The sequence below is a fragment of the Ochotona curzoniae genome, unplaced genomic scaffold, assembly GCF_017591425.1.
Source record: "Ochotona curzoniae isolate NIBS_2020 unplaced genomic scaffold, NIBS_Ocur_1.0 contig_1014, whole genome shotgun sequence".
Taxonomy (NCBI): Eukaryota; Metazoa; Chordata; class Mammalia; order Lagomorpha; family Ochotonidae; genus Ochotona; species Ochotona curzoniae.
This window is the reverse complement of record NW_024464920.1, coordinates 36,023,957-36,042,873: the sequence shown is the minus strand read 5'-3', so window position 1 is coordinate 36,042,873 and position 18,917 is coordinate 36,023,957. Positions and strand designations below refer to the sequence as shown.

Below are 18,917 nucleotides of genomic sequence, written 5' to 3'. Positions count from 1 at the left end.
GTCCCCTGACTCTTGGCTTCATTCTCGTGCCTAGTGAGCAAGATCAGCAAGCCGGCCTGGCATGGTCCTCCCCTAGGACCAGAGCACTTGCCAGATGCCATCTAATCAGATATGTTCAGATTATACACAGACACCACCAAGCTCACCTGTCCATCAAGTGGAAGGCTAGGTTTCAAGATCCTTCTCCAAGACTCCTGTCCTTAACATAAAGCATTGCCAACTTCTCACCCCTCTCTCCAGACCTGTTCTCTCCTTCCAGCACATCTCAATTCTTCCCAGAACTGGTATCTTAGGTGTCAGGGACGTCTCTGTTCCCAAGGTCCCCACAGCTGCTCTCACCTACCTGTCTCCTTGTACCACGTGAGCCCAGGGCCAGTAACATGATGGGGCCACCTCCAGGCCCACAGGTGCTGCCTGGCCACCAGACACAGCAGGTGGCACTCTGCCTGGCCCCTCTCCCACCCTCAGTGCCCCACCCACATTTGCCTCCAAGAACAGACCAGTAGCTCACCCCCTAGACAAAATCGCTTTCTCTTTAATTGCTGTTGAAGAAGATTCACACCGCCTGCTTCCGAGGAGATAAAGGGGGCTTGCCCCCCACCCCCACCCGGGGCCCCTCCCCAATTACCTGGTCCTTTGCAAAATATTTTAGCCAGAAAAAAAAAAAAAAAAAGAAAAAACGAAAGAAAGAAAAAGACTGGAAACCACTGACACACACCGCCAAGGGCTGGGTTGATTGAGGGAGGCGGTCGCTAGGGCCAGGCCAAGTCCACAGACAACTGCCTCTCTGGGGACAGAGCAAGGAGCTTGGAAACCCTGCCAGCCGCCCACCACCACTACCCCATTGCAGCCCTGGCTGGGAGGGATCATGTGATTGAAGGATGGGTGAGTCTGGAGCTGCTCCAGTGGGAGGGAGGGGTTGGACAAGAATAATGGGGGAGGGGTCCCACTGTCAGGGTGCCCCCTACCCCAGATCACTACGGGTGCTGCACAGTCACAGGGACGCAGTCACAGTCACAGACACTCACAACCCGAGAGCACCCCACCCCACCCCACCCCTGTCCCCTCGGCTTCCCCGACCCTCCCACGCCCCTGCCCGCGCCCAGCCCCAAGTTGGGGAACAGAGCAATAAGTTACAAGGCCCCGCCCCAGCCCCCTTAGGCCCGCTCCTGCTTTATCCTTTCTCCCTCCCAAGGTAGCAGCGAGGAGTCACCCGGGCTCTTGGCTCGCCCCCTGTCTTTAGCTTCCATCCCTGGGTGGGCGTGCGTGTGCATAGGGGCAGGGGGCGTTCTGATACCCATTTCTCATGGTCCCTTTCACAGAAAGGGTTGGGAACCCCGATCACCACCTCCATGGACAGTAGAGGTCCTGCCCCTCGCTGCCCTTCCCTCCCCCACTGGGCAGTGAGATCAGCGTAGAAGGGGCGGAGTCCCCGTAGTGGCCCAAGTCCCAAGGCCAACCCCTCCCTGTGGTGTGGCATCGCCCCAGGAGCCAGCCTGGGAATGGGCTGCCGCCGCGGAGTGGGTCGCGGAGCCAGGCCACTGCGAGGAGGCACGCGCGCGGGCCCAACTGGGCCACCTGCGAGCCCCGGCCGCTGAGGGGACGTCCCCTTCTGCAAACACTGCGTGGAGATGGGGGTAGACCCAGAGCAATCCGAGGGTGGGAGCCGTGGATGGGGAAGGGGACCATGTGGAGTGGGGGAAGGGAGTGACTCCATGCCTCGGTGGGGAGAGGGGGTGAGTTTGTGTCTTCCGGGAGGCGTGGGGGCCGTGCCTTCGTGTAGGGGGTAGGAAGTGCTCCCGAGGTGGGGGTGGGGGAGCTGAGGGGAGAGGTGAGAGGGTGAATTAATCCATCAGTCCACCCGGTGTGGTCGTGCCCGGCCCGCCTGGGAGGTGGGGGAAGGTCTCTCCCGCCGGGCAACTATACCAGCGCGACCGGGGCGTCCACGCGGCCCACACTGGCGGCGCTGCTCCGCCGGCGGGGACTGGGAGTGGCGGCGAGGCTGGGAGTGGTGGCCGCGCTGGGCGTGGTGGCCGCGCTGCTCCCCTCGCCGGGGCAACCGTGCTGCAGGAGGATGTCTGCACACAGCTGGCTGCCGGCCTGGCGAGCGTAGAAGAGCGCCGTGCGGCCCTGCGCGTCGCGGGCAGCCACGTCCGCGCCGTACTGAAAGACAGGAACGCCCCTTGTGACCGCACGCTCCACTCCCGGCCTGGGGCACTCTTCTCCACCCCGTTCCCCACCCGCGCATGCCACCTGCCCACTGGGACCACTGGGCGTCCCGCCACCCCCATCTCACGTACCCACAGCAGCAGCTGCGTGATGACCACGTGCGCCAGCTCGGCCGCCAGGTGGAGCGGGGAGCGAAGCTGGGGGTCCTCCGCGCTGGTGTCCAGCGGCCCGTGCCGCGCGTGGGCAAGAAGCAGGAGCACAGTGGCCACGTCCTGGGCCTGCACGGCGGCCCACAGTTGGCGGCCCAGTGGCTCCTCCGGGCTGCCCAGCGGCGCCAGGAACAGCAGCTGCTCGTATTTGGCCCGAATCCACGACTCGCGCTCCTCCCTGCTCGGGATCCACCGAAAGGCGCTCAGAGGAGCCTCCCCAGCTGTAGCCACACACGAACCCCACCCTCCGGCTGTGCCTTCATGCCTACCGCGAAGAGTCCCGCGTGGGCTTGGCGCGGCCCCGCGTGTCGCTCTCCCACACGCTGTTGGCCGTGTCGTTGCCTATGGCCGTCAGCACCAGGGTCAGCTCCCGCGGCCAGTCGTCTAGGTCGAGTGAGCGTACCCGAGACAGGTGTGTGCCCAGATTGCGGTGGATGCCAGAGCACTCTATGCAGATGAGGGCGCCCAGGTTCAAGCTGGCCCACGTGGGATCTGGAGATGGAGGAGGACAGAAGTCGGCTCCCTCCGGGCTGGGGGGCGTTGGACAGATACGCCTGCTTTCACAGACCCTCTTACTTACCCCACCACCACAGCCCAATGTGCCCCACTGCCCCTCACACTCACTGGGTGCCCCGCAATCCACGCAGGTGGAGTTGCCCTTGGCGTTCCGGATGGCCTGGATGGCTACGGCTTCACTTTGGCTGTCTGTGCGCAGCTGCAGAGATGGCAATGGAGAAGAAGGCTGAAGTTGAACACAGAATCCTCCCTCCTGGGACACCTGCTGCTCTCCTCCCTCCCCCACCCCATCCCGGTCCACTCCACCCCCTCCCCTTTTACCTTGACCTTGCTGCTCTCACAGCACTGCAGACTGGCCAGGATCTGACTCTCAATGGCCTGGACCCAAGCATCACGCTCCTCAAAACTGGCTGCCTCAAAGTGCCAGGTCTGACCCGTGCTGGACACGATCAGGAACTCAAAGTTTTCCTCTGGGAGGAGCAGGAGTGGATGGGATGGCAAGGGGTCATGAGGGACCAAATTCAAGCAGGAGCTGCCCTCCCCAAACCCTTCCTCCCTGATGCCCATCCCGAGCCCCTGGGGGTGGGGTAGTGGAGCAGAGGGTGGGGACAGCGGGAAGGCCGAGCACATGCAGGGGAAGGCAGAGGCACCCCCACCCCTCTGCACCCCAGCTGAGCGCCCCTCCCAGCTGCCCACTTGTTACCTGCTTTATAAATATTTCTTAAACTACCAAAGGATTTTAGTTTCCACATTTTGCGCTTGGCTGGTTTCCCGAAGCAAAGAAGATAGAGATAGAATGGAAAGCATAGTGGAGAAAGAGACGGAGAAAGGAGAAAAAAGAAGAGAAGCAGATGAAGAGATGGAGAGAGGGACAGAGACAGAGAGTGCCAGAGACAAAGCAGGACAGACAGATGGGGAGAGAAAGCAGAACTAAAGTCAGTGGCCCCGGGGCAGAGTGGAGCGGAAGCCAAGAGCCAGGAGAGGAGGCAGATCTGGAATGTGGGTCTAAGCACCCAGCAGAGAGCAGGGGCGGTAGGGATGAGTGATCATGGCCCCTGGGAGCAGGAGGAGGAGGGAGGGAAGCTCAGGAGCTGGACATCGGGAGAGGGGATGGAAGATGGGGCGTAAGGCCAGGTCAGGGGGCCCTGGGTCCAGGGAGAGTCTCACATTGGGGCAGAGGGAAGGTTAAGGAACTGGGAGAGGGACTGCTGTGGTCATTGAATGTTCTGGGGACAGGGAGAGGAGGGGCTGAGTGGTCCCAGGGGCCAGGAGCTGGGAAGTCCATCAGTGGAGATCGCTGAGGTCAGGGGCTAGAGTGGTAAGTAGAGGTGGGGCTGGTCAGAACCCAGGAGAGGCCATTACAGAAGAGGCCATTCGAAGAAGGAGCAGGGGCCATGGGTTCATGGGTGTCACGGAGAATGGGGTGGAGGTGGCATGGGGCTGGACTACTGGGAGAGATGTTGGCTGGGGAGAATGGTCAGGGCAGGGGCTGGTCCATCCATTTTCCCGCCAAATTGTGCATGGTGGTAATAACAGTCAAGCGCCCCCCTTGGGGCGCTTTTCCTCCTGCAGCAGGAATCTGGGCCCCGGGTCTGATGCTGGGGCCGTGGGTCCAGGGTGGGTCTGAGACCACTCACTCGAGCCTCACCTTCAGCCTGCACAGCTGAGCCTTCAGTCTTGGATGGTGTTGTCAGCTTTTTCCTCCTCTGCTTCTTCACCATAGGAGAAGGAGGGGGTTCCCGACTCAGGGGGCTCAGGTCTCCAGATGGGGTACAGTCTTAGGGAAGGGGACACAGCTACCTCAGCTGTTCCCACCACAGACTTCCCTGACCTCCTCAAAGTTGGTCTTCTCCCCTGAACTAGTTTTGGCATTTTAACAGCACCCCCTCCTCAGCCATCCCTTCCAGGGAGTGCCCCTGGATCACCCCAGGGAGATATATCAGACCCACACTCAGTCCCTGGCCCGGCCACTTACTGACCTGAGGCCTTGTCGAGCCTCAGCTCCTCCATTTTTTTTAATTGTACTTCTGTTTATCATTATTATCATTTTATAGCTCCTTCATTCTTTAATTGGGGATAATAATCTTGACCCAACAAAGCTGTCCTCAAGATCATGGTTACAGTGTTGCTTGTTAAGACGCTCATAATATTCACCACTGGGTGCTGTTGGGTAAGCCTCAGAGCAACCTCCGAGGTGGAAACTTAGCTCCGTTTTGCAAAGGAGGAAACAGGAATAGTTTCCTCCCCATGGGGTGAGCCTGGATTCACACTTGGCACTCTGGTTCTTAATTCCTGTGACATCCAGGGATGCCTGGATGCACACGGTCATTCACACATGGTACCCCAGCCCCTAGCTGGATTTCATCTCCCACCCACATCCCACTGGGATCTGTAAAACAACTATGGTTGCCACTGACCAGTGCTGAGGGCTCGGGCCAGATTCCGATCTGGCTTCAGCAGATGCTTGGAAGTCTGGTCTGGCGGTGGCTGCAGGGAGCTGGGGCTAGGGCTGGGGCTTGGCATAGGAGTGGTGACTTCTGTACAAAGGGCCAGAAAAAGACACTTCAATAATTCAGCCTCTTGCTATCTCCCAGCCCCATCCCTTAGGTGATCCCTCCCCTCCTTAATCACCCATTTTCCCACCTAACTAGTGCCAGCCCCCCACTTCTCTCCTTCCCCTCCCATTTTGCTGGACCCCTACTCACCAGGGCCTTCACCCATCTGCACCGTGCTCATGTCCTTGACCAGCCCGTTAATGCTGGCTGAAGGGCCGAAAGCAGAGATGGCTCTTGGGGGTCGCTTGCCCGGGACCTTGACAGTTGTTCGCAGCAAGTCCATCTCCTTGCCATGGGTGCTGTGGATGTAATCCTGGAGGGCAACAGGGGTTGCAAGTGGAAGGAAGGTTGGCATCCCAATGCCATGAGATGGAGGGACTAGAGAGGGAAGGGGTCCTGGCAGCTGACTAGGGGTGGGGGTGAGGATGGGGTTGGGGATTGGGGTGGGGATGGGGATAGGCAGTGAACATCTAGGACAGGCGCCATCAGATAGGACTCAGCACTGATTCCTCCAAGCAGCATTTCCCATGTGGCAAATTTTACTAGAAGGAACTTCTCTTGCTATTCTCCTTCCAGACTGCTACTTCCCAGGGAAGACAGATATATGCATGTCTGTATCCCGGTAATGGGTGGGAGGTATGTCCTGAACAAACACTTGCTAAACCTAAGAGACCCTGAGCTAGACCTTCCCAGGTACTCTCTGTATTTGTCAGAAGCAGAGTTAGGCTGAGCTGGAAGGACCACCCACGGCCGGCCCAGCGACAGTCACTCACGTTAATGCTGGGATGGTAGAGCAGGAAGCCATTACTGGACAAGGTCACATATTTCTTCTTCCATTCTTTGTTCAAGGAATTGCCGCTTCGCTTCAGCAGGAAGCTCTAGAGTGTAGAAGGACATGTGTGAAGGAAAAAGTCAGCCAAGATCAGCCATGCTCACCCGACCCCCTCAGCCCCCTGGGCTGCGCACCTGCTTGATAGGGATGGCTCGCCCACTCCCTGTGGTCTCCCCCCGACTGTCCAAGCTCCGCTTCTCAGAGTCACTGCCTCGGCGATTCTGGAATGATTATTGGAAGAAGTCAGCCTGACCAAAGAGCAGGCTGGACTAATGAAGAAGGACCAACAGGGAAGATGCACAGGTAACGGGAGAGGAGGATGGAGTCAGCAGGTCCAGTACCGCAAAAAGGCTGGTCCTTCGCTTGGCTGCCCGGTGCAGGGAACCTGGGGTGCTCAGGCCAGCCACAGCAGCCGCCTCTGCTCGGAGCTCCCGGTGGCCCACGTTGGGTGAAGATGGCAGGGAAGAAGAGTAGTCGCTAGTGTGGCCGCCGTTACTAGCCTGAGGGCAGACCGAGAGATCAGTAGAACCGAGATGCCCTCCTGCACTCCACACCAAGCCACATTTCCACCTCATTCCTGAGAATGGGATACATGGCTTGGCCTCATAGCCACTTATTTATATTACATCGTTATTAATTTTTTTAAAAATCCTCCCTAGTAATGTCACAGTGCTTTAGACTCTGCAAATCCTGGCTTCACATGTGTGAAGTCACTGACCTTGGGAGGCTAGCTGATTTGCTCAAGGACCTTGCAAATGTTGCCTCAGACCTGGTTCATTGCCATGTCAATGCACTTTCTGCAAGGAATCTCCTTGCGCTTTCCATCAGCCCCACGTACTCCCTCAACTTCCTTGTGGGTGCAGGTACCTCCATGCACCCTGAAGTCCCTACTCACCTGTCCTGCTACAGGGGTGGAAGCGGCTGAGTGGCTTGGGGAGCTGGGCAGGGACTTGCAGGCTGCCAGAAGCTGTTGCTGTTTACGCAAGGTTACCACCTTCTGGGCCACTGGGCAAAGCGGAAGGGGAGGAGTCATGAGCAGGGCAGATACCCCAGGCCACCCTTGGGTACCTAGCTTGGAGGAATCCCCAGGTGACACTAGAGGTGCCAAATCCCTTGTGCCCATGGTCCTCAAGCCTTGAGGTAGTCTACCAGTCCCTCCAGCCCAGAAAGACTTGGGGACAGTGAAGCTGATCTCTGGGCTCCCTGATCTCACTGCTCTCCCACAGAGGCTACGCTTACAGAGGCAGGGACGGGGCTGGATGCCTGAACCCCTGGCCTCTGGCTTCCCCCATATATTGGCCGATGCTCACCACACTCACCTTCCTGGAAGACCCGATCCACATTGAGCCCATAGGTGGCACAAGTCTCGTAGTAGCTGCAGCGCTTCATGTCTGAGCACAGAGCCCTGGCACGTGCATCGCCCACCACCCGAGGGGAGGCAGCACTGATCCTGTCTGGGGGTGCAAAAGCAAGAACACTGGACATGGAGCCCTTCCCCTACTCTCTATGATCTGTTCTTCCTTGTGTTCCAGGCCCACAAGGGATTGGGTATGAGAACTCATCTCTTCTGCAACCAGGTGGGATGGTTGTGTACGAGCCCATTCCTCGGGGCTTGGTCCAGCTCCCAGGGAGTAGGCCGGGGGAGCTGAGTGCACATGTGTATGTGTGTCCAGAAGTCTGCAAAAAATGATTGGAGCTTCACAATGAGGTCCAAAATGACTTAGACTCACCAGGAATAGTCCTGCTGTCCTGCAAATCTGCTAAACCCTGAACTAAGCAGGGAGAACACCTGGTGTGCAGACTAGGAAAAGGCCAGGGCTGCTCACTCTGCAGTGAGAAGCCAGGAGGCAAGCAGAGATGCAGAGGCACCTGCAGCACCAGCATCCACAGAGGAGGGCCTGCCAGCTCAACATAGCTGCACCTGGCCCTGGTGGAGAGTCTCAGAGCTGCTGAGTTACTCTAGCGAGAACCAAGAGGTTCTCTGCCCTGTCGTTTGCTCCATCATTTCCTGTGTGTTCTCTTGTCAGCATGACCCAGCCGCAGCAAGAGGAACACAGAAATGTAGGCCCTGAGGTTTTCTGTGTGTGCCCATGGTGGTGACATGGGGCACTCACAATGACACTGTGAGAATGTTAGGCAGGTGGCAACTCATGAGGGAAAGGGAGGGGGCATGTAGGGCCATGCTTTTCTCTGCCCAGACTTTGGGATGCTGGGGTCTGCTTCCACCATTCTCTTATCTAAAGACCATCTCCCTCTGGAGGCACCCTGCAACCATAGCGGTCACTTGCACATTCCTGACCAAGCTCTCTCATGTGGCACCACACCTTGGTGGCTTTCTCTGCACGCACACACACACATCCTGCTCCGCCCCAGCCCCCCTTACCTTGTGTCCCCACCAGGGCCAGAGCCAGGCCTCCCCGTCCTTCCCCCCGCAGGGAGCTCAGCTGCCCATGGAGCCGGCTCACGGCCTGGAAACTCTTCTCATCCTCCAGGCTAAAGACGAAGATCACGGCATCAGCCCAGCCTGAGAACTTGTTGGCAGGAAAGAACAAAGAGAAGCTCAGACAGCTCTACTCCTTTGGAAACCGCTTAGAAAGATACCTGGGAACAGGCTGGCCATCCTGTGCCCTCCCCCACAACCTCCTCACCTTGGCATCAGGTGCTCCGGCTTCCTCTCGGATCAGCACCAGGTGAGTCTGTCCATCCACCAACATTTCCTTCTTGTATTGCTCACCTGCCCAGGAGAATTGCACAGCTGACAGATAACCAGACCTTGCCCTCCTACCTGTCCTGTAGCTCTGGGGCCTCCTCTTCCCCACTCCTGCCTTCATGTCCACCTTTGGTCTTTAATCCGACTCCCCCCACCCCCAGCCCTCTGATCCCAAATGCCCCTCTGACTTACTCTCTGTTTTCTCCAGCACTTGGTAAGAGCCAGTGAGGAATCGGTGGATGAGTGATGACTTCCCACTCCTGACGTCACCCAGCACACCCTGAGGCAAGATTGTAGAGCAGAGATGGCAGAGAATGAAGGAGGCAGGAGGATGCCCCCCAAAGAACCCAAGGGCCTGGGAGTGTTAAATCATTGGGGTGGGGGGTATAGTCAGCAACTGTCGGAAGGATGGGGGCATGAGAGTCACGAGAAACAAGCCAGAGCATAGAGGGGATGTGACCCCAAAGCATGTCACCTACTCAGGGCTGGTTTTTCATGTTAGGTCATTTAGCAAGCTCAGTAGGCCTGCATGCATGTGCAAGCCAGTACTCTAGACGCTGCTAGGAAAGTTCTGCCCAATCATAGGCAACAGAACAGCAAGGGCCAAATGGCAGGTGCCAGGGGTGAGGAAAGGAGGCCATGTACAAGCAAGGAAAAAGAAGACAGGCAGAGGGATAGGCATGGAGAAAATGCTGTGCAGCTGTCTCAGGAGGCTGGAAAAGAGTGGCCCACTAACTAAGAAAGAGGGAGAGAGCAAGCGAGCAGGAGAGGGCTTAGCAAGCAGCTTCCCTTCTCAGTCAGGGCCCCAGGTTACCTACCAGGCGCAGTTCAGGAATGGAGCGGCTCAATGTCCATTCCTGGCTGTTGACCACAGCCTCTGCAAGAGGAGAGGGAGGCAATCAGAGAGGGCGGCTCCCTGAAGCCCTGTAGCTACCCCAGGATCCTGCCTGTGCTGACAGTGGTTCCCAGTCCTCCCATCCCAGCCGCTCTCCCCGCACAGCTGTTGCTGCCGCTCTGCAGTTGCCTAGCAACAGAGCCAGCCAGACAAAAATACTTCAGTTGGCATCTCCCTTGTAGAACATCCCCAGACCCCAGTCCCTGGCCCAGCCGGAGGCCAGGGCTCTGAGAGCTGAGGCGGTGAGTATTTCTCTCTAAAAGGAGAAAAGGGCTCCTGTGTGACCCCCATTTTCCCCAGGGCAGATTCCCACAAAAGTGTTGGCACATAAAAGGGAGCAGAGCTTCCTCAATTTCCATTTCAGAGCAGAGAAACTGAGGTGAGGGCTTCCCTTCCACCTTCTTCAAGGTCACTGGCCCTGACCCCTCCCCAGTGCCCAAGGAAGAGAGCTTGGATTGTGTGAGCGCTCTCCTCTTTCCAACAACGTTGAGAAGGAGCTGGGGTCCATCCACACACACCCCAGTTCCCCAGCCCTCCCGGGGAGAGGTGGAGGAGGGTGAGCCTTCTGCCCCGTGGGGTCCAGCCCCCGCGCCTGACACCCGCCGGACGTTCCCGGGGCGCCGCAGCTGCGTCGGGAACTCTGGGATCCAGAGCCATCTGCTCCCACCCGCTCCGGAGCCAAACCCCAGCCGCCCCCGCGCCTAGGCCCGCCTCCCCTCTGGGGAGTGCGAACCCAACCAAGAGTCCTTCTCCCCACTCCGCCTATCTCCTCCACGCCCCCGGCATAGGAAAATAAAAGACGCCAGAATAAAAAAGAAAAGATAAATTACAAAAAAAAAAAAAAATCCACTACCTTCCCGCACTGCCTACGGAGTCTCCCTGGGTAAGACTGCCTTTGCGGCAGTTCCACCCCCTGACTCACTCGGGGGTCAGCTCCCGGTGGTGTGGAGCACAGTTGGGGGTGGAGGGAGTAGGGCTTCCTTCCACCTCATTTCCCCTCGCACATCACCCAAACCCCCTAACCTACATGCTGCGTCCTCCCCAGACTAGGGTCGACCTAGGGAAAGACCCTGTCCCCCAGGCCAGGCGCTGCTGCAAGGGGAGTGCGGACCACAGGCCGAGTGCCGGGGAGAAGGGGGCACACTGGAGAAACTGAGGCTTCCCCAACCCCTGCAGCTCTAAGACAAACTCTGTCCCTGCAGGCCCCAAAGTGCAGCTGAGGTTGGCAGGGATGTGGTGGTAGGGTTTTGCCCTGGGAGTGATTTGCTTCAGTCACCCTGACCAAGGCCACTCGTGGGCTCAGAATGCCCTGGGTCTCTGAGACCCAGTCACCTCTCACCTCCGCAGGGTGCAGCCACTGACCGGGCTTCCTATTCTGGGCCCCTTCGCGGAGGAGTGAGCCTGGCTCAGGCACCCACCAAGACCAACACTTCCGGGTTCCCCAGCACCATCACCATCAGGACTACCACCACCACAGCAGGCCGAGCTTCGACGGCGCCCTCCCTTCCCCTCTGCTCCAGCCTGGCCCTACTCACTAGGGGAAGCACGGAGCTCTGTGCCCAGCAGCTCCCTGGACCCGCTGCCAGAAGACAGGCCTGGGGGGCCGGGAAGGGGCGCAGAGCCTGGAGGTCCCCCTGTGCTCTTGGTGAAGATACCGCTGATAAACTTGAGCATCTTGCGGTCACGAGTGGACGCTCGGCCACCCTCCCGGCCCCTTTTCAGCCCCGGTGCTGGAGGCTCCAGGGTGATAGGAGGTGCAGCCCCGGGGGACTGCGCGGAGGCAGCTGGCACAGCAGCGACGGCTGGTGCCGGGGTTGCTGGCACGGTTAGTGGAGGAGGAGAGCCGGCCGCTGGTCCCGGATGCAAGTCACTGTTGTCCAAGGTCTTACTCTTGCCTTTCCGGGGGGACAGCTTTCCTCGGGCTCCAGCTCCAGCCCCGACCCCACCAGAGGTCGCGGCTGCAGTGTTGCCTCCGCCGGCGGCGGAGGCGGCGGTGGTGGTGGCCGCGGCGGCCGGAGTTCCAGTCCCGGCGCTGCTCTTGGCTCCCCTGACCCTGGGCTTGCCCTCGCTCTCGGGCCATGACAGGCGGCTTCCTGCGCCCTTGCTTCCCCCGGCCTTGGATCCAGTCGTGGTCACGGTCTTGCATGGCTTGGGCGCTGGCGGAGGAGGCGCCACCTTGAGCCTCCGGCTCCCGGTGCCAGGGTGCGGGGAGGAAGAGCCGGGGACGCCGCCTGCCCGGCCTTCGGGTTCCGGGCCCCCCCAGCTCGGGCTGCTGAGTAGTGGGCGCCGGGAGGAGGTGGACGCGCCCCCGGGCTTGGGATCCGGACTCAGTCCCCCGGAGAGTGGGGGTCCCGGAGGGGCGGCCCAGAGGGAAAGGCGGCGACCGGGAACCGGGGAGATGGGGCGAGCCGGACTGGCCGGGGCCGGGCACAGGGCGGGGGGCTCCGCGCCCCCTGCGCCAGCGCTGCTCGTGCTGATCCACAGCGCATCCTGCCGGTGGAAAAGCCGCTCGTGCCGCTTCTTGCCCGGCTCCTCCGCGCCTCGGGGGCTGCCAGGATCCCCGGACTCCGAGCCTCTGGCCCCGGAGGCTCCGGCCGCGACTGCAGACGGAGAAGGCGGCGGCGGCGGCACCGACTCAAGCTTGACCAGGGTCAGCGAGATGAGGTAGGTCGTTGTCCGGCGCTGCAGCGCGCCCGCGCCCCGGCTCATGGGGCCCCGAGACCCCCGAGCTGGGGAGGGGAGGGGACTCCCCCGGACTGCCTCAGGGGGGCCCGGCCATGGGGCCGCCCTGCTCGCTGCCCCCAGCCCCCGGACCCCGCTGAGCACCCGGCCGGGCTCCGCTGTCGCCGCCGCCTCCTCCGCCTCCGCTTGCGCCCCCCTCCCATCACACGGGGCGCCCCCTCCCCATGCTCCCCGCCCTGCGCCCCCACCCCCTTGGAGCCCCGGGACCTTGGTGCTGCTCCAGGGAGGCGCGCCGGACTGTGCACCCCGGGCTGGGTGGGGGCTCCAAGATGGGCAAGGGGAGGGCGGGGAGGACAGGAGTGGGGGCAGACACGGGGTTGGGGGAGGAGAGGGAAGGAGAAGGGGGCAGAAGGGAGACCGGAGGCTTGGGGGAGAAGAACCGGTGTGGGGGAGACAGGGGCGGGGAATGAGGACTCGAGGGTAGGGGCCTGTGGATGCGGGCGGGGTGGGGGGTGGTGGTGCGGGGTCTTGAGAAGGGTGGGAAGCTGGTGGGGCCGGCCGTGCGGAGTATTCGCAGGGGCGCGGGGAGGATGCTGGGGATGGAGATACAGGAGGTGGCAGGGGAGGAAGGAGGGAACGCGAGGGGGTGGGAACCCACGGGTCTGGGGGTCTGGGAGGGGAGGAGCGTGGGATCCGGACGGAGAGTCTGGCGGCCTCGCCCGGGCTCGGCTGGGTCCGGATCCGTGCTGTGTCCGGGCGCTCCCCTCACATCGAGGAGGAGGCGGCCCACCGCCCCCCCCACCCTATCTCCCGCCGCCCCCCCACTCCACCAGCACCGCTGTCTTCGAAGGCTGTGCAAAATCCAGGACTGGATTTCCCTCCCAAATCCTGGGCTGGATTTCCTGGGATTTGGACTCAGCCTCCTCTCAACAACCTCGCCCCCTCCTGTGGCACACCAAGGTTAGGGAGCCCCGCTGCGGGGTGGAATATTGGGAGACAAGGATGACGGTAGATCTCATTGGGTGGATAGACTACTGCAAAAAGAGCCCTAACTCAGGCTCTGGGACAATTTGGGGGAAGCTGAAGTGGGGAAGCAGGGAACCCTGAAATCCCTTTCTAAGGACTCCTTGTCCAGCCCCCACCCTCCGCACACACCTTTACTACCTGGTCCAGGGCCCTTCCTCATGACCCAACATCATCTCTCCTGCCAACACCCTCTCACACGCTGCACTTTGATAGGACCCAAGAGGGAATGACTGTCCCAACGTGAACTTGGAAAGGCTTCCCCAGGGATGGGGACAAACAGAGGAGGAAGGGGGAGGGAGTGCCTCTGGAGGGACAGAAGCCCAGGCTGCTGGGAGAAGAAAGAGCTCAAGTTTGGGGTTCAGGGAGAAAGAGTATGTCTACAAATTGACACCCCCCCCATACCAAAATGCATCCCGTCTCCATGGCAACCATGGTTCTAAGAGCGCCTCTGAAGCAGCATTGAGAAGCAGAGAGGAGGGGTGCCACGTAGGGTGTTGTGGAACCAGGGGATGTCTGCCTGGTTGAAGACACCACCCACACACCTACTTTACCCCCCAGGGGATTGCTCCCCAAGAATAAGGCCCCTCAGCTTGGGGCAGGCAGTGGGAGCTGGCCCCCTCTGGGTTCCCATTCCATCCCCTGAGGTTTGCAAGGTGCGGCTCTTTTCCAAAACTAAAGAGGGGGTGAGCGGAGCACATGGGATCCGTCTGTTCTGTGTCTCGCACCCCTCTGGGGCCTTGATGTTCCACACTGCTTGTCGCTTAGCTTGGTGAGGTGCTGACCAACAACAGAGGCTAAGGCCAGAAGAGTTGAGGGTAGGGTAGGAGTGAGGGGTGTCTCATGGCAGCCCTTGGACACCCCCTCCCCGGGGCCCCAGGATTCAGGGAGCCTTACAGTCCCCTGATTTGGCATCCCACCCTCCTGACGCAGTCAAGACTATAATAAGTGCTGCCGTGGGCGGCTCTTGGAGGCAGGAGCCGAGCTCGGCCTGGTAGGGTGTGAGGGTGGGGTGGGGGGGACTGAGCCAGGCTGTGGGAAGCCTTTCTTCTCCCAGAGGCCTATGTCCCAGCCCACCAGCCCTCCAGATCCTGTCTCACTGGCTAGCAGCTTCTTGCTGTGTTTCCTTGCATTTAGAACCAGGAGGAGACCCTCCAACAGTTGGGGTAGGAGAAGCTGATGGAGACTTGCTGCCTCCCTCCTGGTCAGTTTCTCTTTCATTTCAACAGGAACAGAGCCTGCCTGCTAGGAGAACATATCCCTATAGGGGCTGAACGCCTGCTCTTCCCCTTTCCGTTACCTCCTTTGGAACTAGGCAGAGCTCTACCTGACCTAAAAGGTGCTCCTCCCCCTCCCTCTTTTTTTTTTTTTTTTTTAATAGGGGTTGGGTTTAGGTCGAGGCCCTGTGGGCTATTCCCAGCTGTTGATCTTGGGAAGGTGTCAGGAGGAGTTCCTGGAAAAGGGTGAGAGAGTGGAGAGTGGAGGGGAGGCACCTCTGAGAGGGTGATAGGAAAGGGATGACAATGTCCCACTAGAAGCCCGTATCAGGTGAAGAGTTGAGGGTAGGGTAGGAGTGGAGGGTGTCTCATGGCAGCACTTGGAGTTTGAGCTCTGGGGGGGGGGGGTCTCTCAGAGCTCTGGGGGGTCTCTGCTACCAGAAAGGCTGCCAGAGGGTGCCTGTCTGGGAAGCCTTGGGCTTTTGACCCAGAGGTAAGCAGTGGAGAATGGAGTGGCTGGCAGAGGGGGGGGTGTGATGGGGAGGAGCTTCTTCCAGGCCCCCTGTAACGCAACAGTCCTGAGGTCCTGCTTTGTGATTTCTCTGTCACCTGGGAGTGGATTGAGAAGGGAGCCAGAAGGAGAGCCTCGGGTGGGGTCCAGTGGATGAGAGAAGCTGCTCCTGCTCGGGTGAGGGGGCACCACAGCCCTGAAGGCTGAGGTGGGCAAGAGGATGTGGCGGATGGTGTTGCCATGGCAGCACTTCCTCCCTGTGTTGTCATCACTTGCTCTAATGTCACTGAGGAGGTAGAGCGGAAGGTGTGGGGGGAAGACAGGAACAGGAGCCCTGGGAGGAAAGTCCTGGGGACTCCTCTGCCCTTTCACTCAGCTGAGAGCGTAGTGTGTGCAGGCTGCTGGGAGCATGTGTGTGTGTGCGTGTGCATGCACGTGTGTGCGTGCACACACACACACACACACACACACACACACACATGCTTCTCCCTACAGCTGGGGAACTAGAGGTCACCCATCCTTAGTGGGTCCTGGGAATGAGCACATCATCCAATCCCAGAACCTCCTGCCCCAGATGGCTTCCTGCTCAGGACTCCCCAGGCGAGGACCAAGTCAACCACACGGCTCTGTCCCAGTCCTTCCTGTTCCTGCTCACCCGCTTCTTCCATTGCCAAGAAAGGTCAGATCAACAGGGACCTGCGTGTTGTTCTCCTGGGAGAACAAAGGAGGAGAGGTGACACATGCCACGTTGTTTCCCATCCTCTCCAAAACGTGTCCTTCCCCAGAGTCCCAGCTTCATGCTGGGGACTAGGAAGTAGCAGACTGAGAGGTGATCTATGACACAGTGAGCCCTTCTTTGCCCCCAATGGTCCCCAATACACACTAAGTGGTTGGCTGGTTCTTTTCTTACCTTGTACGCTGTCCAGGGAGGCCCGGATGCTGTCCTGTAGTTCAAGGTCGCCCACCCTCTCTGCCAGCTTCCTGAGCCGACTTAGAGCCTGCTTGGCCACCTCATGTCGTCTGACTTCTGCTCTCACTGCAGCTACAGCTAACTGCCTCTGGGCATGCATGTTGCCCAGACTTGTCTTGCCAGGCTAACAGCAACCTCTGGCCCTGAAGTCCATGGCCCCACAGCCCCCAAAACCGAAGCCACACAAGGCCCCTTCTTCTGTGCCCCACAGCTCCCCTGCCCCTGACCGCCCTTCCGTCTGGCGGCCTCACTTCCTGACAAGCGAGTTTCAAACCCACAGCCGGGGACACCACTACCTCTTGCACCTCCCACCCCCTCTAGCGTTGGCTTGCCAGCCCTGTCAGCCAGCCTGCCCTGATTCCCCAGCCAGGTAGGTAGAGCAAGAGACCTTAAGCAGCATCCCAGCACCTGCTGTAGGAGGTGACTAATTAAGATGGGTGTTGGTTCTGGGAGAATGTGGCCAGCCAGGTTCCAGACCCATGTGTCCCCAAGTCTTCCCAGGAATCTGCACCTTCTTGTTCTATCACCCTCATGGCCCCGCACTCTAGTGTGCAATCTACACTCACGGACACCCAGTGTACTCTCAAGGGCTTATCAAAAAGTCATGGGAAGGAGGGCTTCTGGTCCTAGCGCTGAGGGAGCCATTTGGGATGCTGACATCCTGCACTGGTGTGCCAGGGTTCAAGTCCTGGCTCTGTTCTGGATTCCAGCTTCCTGCCAGTGTGCCCTCTGGGAAGCAGCGGTGATGACCCATGTGACCGGGTCCCCTGACGTCCACATGGGAGACCTGTATTGGATTCCCAGTTCTTGACATCAGCCTGCCCCAGTCCAAATCCTTGTGTCCATGTGGGGGAGTGAACCAGTAGATGGAAACTCTGTCTGTCTCACTGCATGTCAAATAAATAAAACTGAAAATAAATGGTAGAAAGCTGAATTAACATTTACAGGGATTTTTAAAAAACGATTTTGTGGAAAATTGAATAAAATGTTGAAACCCATGTACATGAAGGATCTCCAGAAAGTTCATATAAAATGAATTATACTTAAAAAAAAATGCTGGGGCCCAGTGCACAGTGCAATGACTCAGTAGCTAAATCCTTGCCTTACATGTACCAGGATCTCATATGGGCACCGGTTCATATCCTGGCTGCATTACTTCCCTTTTTATTTTTTAAATTGGAAAGGTAGATTTACAGAGAAGGACATACAGAGAAAGATCTTCCATCTGCTGGTTCACTCCCCAAGTAGCTGCAAGGGCTGGAGCTGGAGCTTCATATGGGATTCTGGTGTATGCAAGGTGAGGACTTTAGCCACTAAGGCTACTATGCCAGGCCCCTAGCTGCTCTACTTAGAATCCCACTCCCTGCTTGTGGCCTGGGAAATCAGTGGAGGATGACCCAAGTCTTGGGAACCTGCACCTGTGTGGGAGATCCGGAAGTTCCTGGCTCTTGGCTCCTGGCTCCTGGCTTTGGATTGGTTTAGCTCTGGCTGAGCTCTGGCTGAGTTTAGCGAATGGAAGTTCCTTCTCTCTGTAAATCTAACTTCCCAATAAAAATAAATAAATCATATATACTTCAAGGCCTGGCACAATAGCCTAGTGGCTAAATCCTTGCCTTACATCTGCCAGGATCCTATATGGGCATCAGTTTGTGTCTTGGTTGCTCCACTTCCTTTTCCACTCCCTGTTTGTGGCCTAGGAAAGCAGTACAGGACGACCCGAATTTTGGGACCCTACACCTGCATGGGAGGCCCAGAAGAAGCTCCTGGCTCTGGATCGGCTCAGCTCTAGCCTTTGTAGCTCCTTGAGGTGTGAACCAGCAAATGGAAGAGCTTCCTCTGTCTCTCCTCCTTTCCAAGTCAGATATACATATATACAGACATATACAGGAAATTTCCAGGAAATATTTAAGATGGTTTTATTTTTATTAGAAAGTCAGATATAGAGAGCGGATCTTCAGTCTGCTGATTGATTCTGCAAGTGGCAGCAAAGGTCAGAGCTGACCTCAGAGCAAAGGTCAGAGCTGAGCCGATCCGCCAGGAGCCTGGAGCTTCTTCTGGGTCTCCCACTTAGGTGCAGGGTCCCAAGACTTTGGGCAATCCTCAGCCAGGCTCAGATGAAAAAATTTAAAAATATTTCCTGGGGGGCGGGGATCTGGCATAGTAGCCTAGTGGCTAAAGTCCTTGCCTTGCAAGCGCCAGGATCTCATGTGGGTGCTGGTTCTAATCCCGGCAGTCTTGCTTACCATCCAGCTCCCTGCTTCTGGTCTGGGAAAAACATCAAGGACGGCCCAAAGCCTTGGGACCCTGCATCCATGTGGGAGACCTGGAGGAAGTTCCAGGCTCCTGGTTTTGGACTGGCTCAGTTCTTGCCTTTGCTGCCACTTGGGGAGTAAATCAGCAGACAGAAGATCTTTCTCTCTGTCTCTCCTCCTCTCTGGATATCTGACTTTCCCATAATAAATAAATAAGTCTTAAAAAAACACTTATCATCTAATATTCTTATTTGTTGGGGCCATTACTGTGGTATAATAGGTTAAGCTTCTACCTGCTGTGCCAGCATCCCATAGAGGCACTAGTTCAAGTCCTGGCTGCTCCACTGTTGATCCAGCTTCCTGGTAGTACAGTTGG

At 58.5% G+C, this 18,917-nt stretch overlaps 1 protein-coding gene across 4 annotated transcripts; it reads right to left on the bottom strand.

Annotated features, from left to right (window-relative positions):
* Positions 1-515: 515 nt before the first annotated feature.
* Positions 516-16,517, bottom strand: AGAP2 (ArfGAP with GTPase domain, ankyrin repeat and PH domain 2). Of its 4 annotated transcripts, none has more exons than XM_040982886.1 (19): positions 11,422-13,118; positions 9,810-9,868; positions 9,184-9,271; positions 8,930-9,015; positions 8,665-8,812; positions 7,601-7,735; positions 7,177-7,286; positions 6,623-6,781; positions 6,416-6,502; positions 6,223-6,327; positions 5,600-5,762; positions 5,312-5,431; positions 4,543-4,671; positions 3,598-3,657; positions 3,216-3,364; positions 3,003-3,093; positions 2,648-2,870; positions 2,301-2,556; positions 516-2,163 (listed from the first exon to the last, which is right to left on the bottom strand). In XM_040982886.1, the coding sequence occupies exons 1-19, from the start codon at positions 12,593-12,595 to the stop codon at positions 1,921-1,923; spliced, it is 3,585 nt and encodes a 1,194-aa protein (XP_040838820.1). In that variant the 5' UTR covers positions 12,596-13,118; the 3' UTR covers positions 516-1,920. The 4 variants fall into 4 exon arrangements, with proteins under 4 accessions (XP_040838820.1, XP_040838825.1, XP_040838843.1 ...); XM_040982891.1 differs by having other exon boundaries at positions 5,312-5,428; positions 11,422-12,595; XM_040982909.1 differs by lacking the exons at positions 3,598-3,657; positions 11,422-13,118 and adding an exon at positions 16,230-16,517.
* Positions 16,518-18,917: the final 2,400 nt, after the last annotated feature.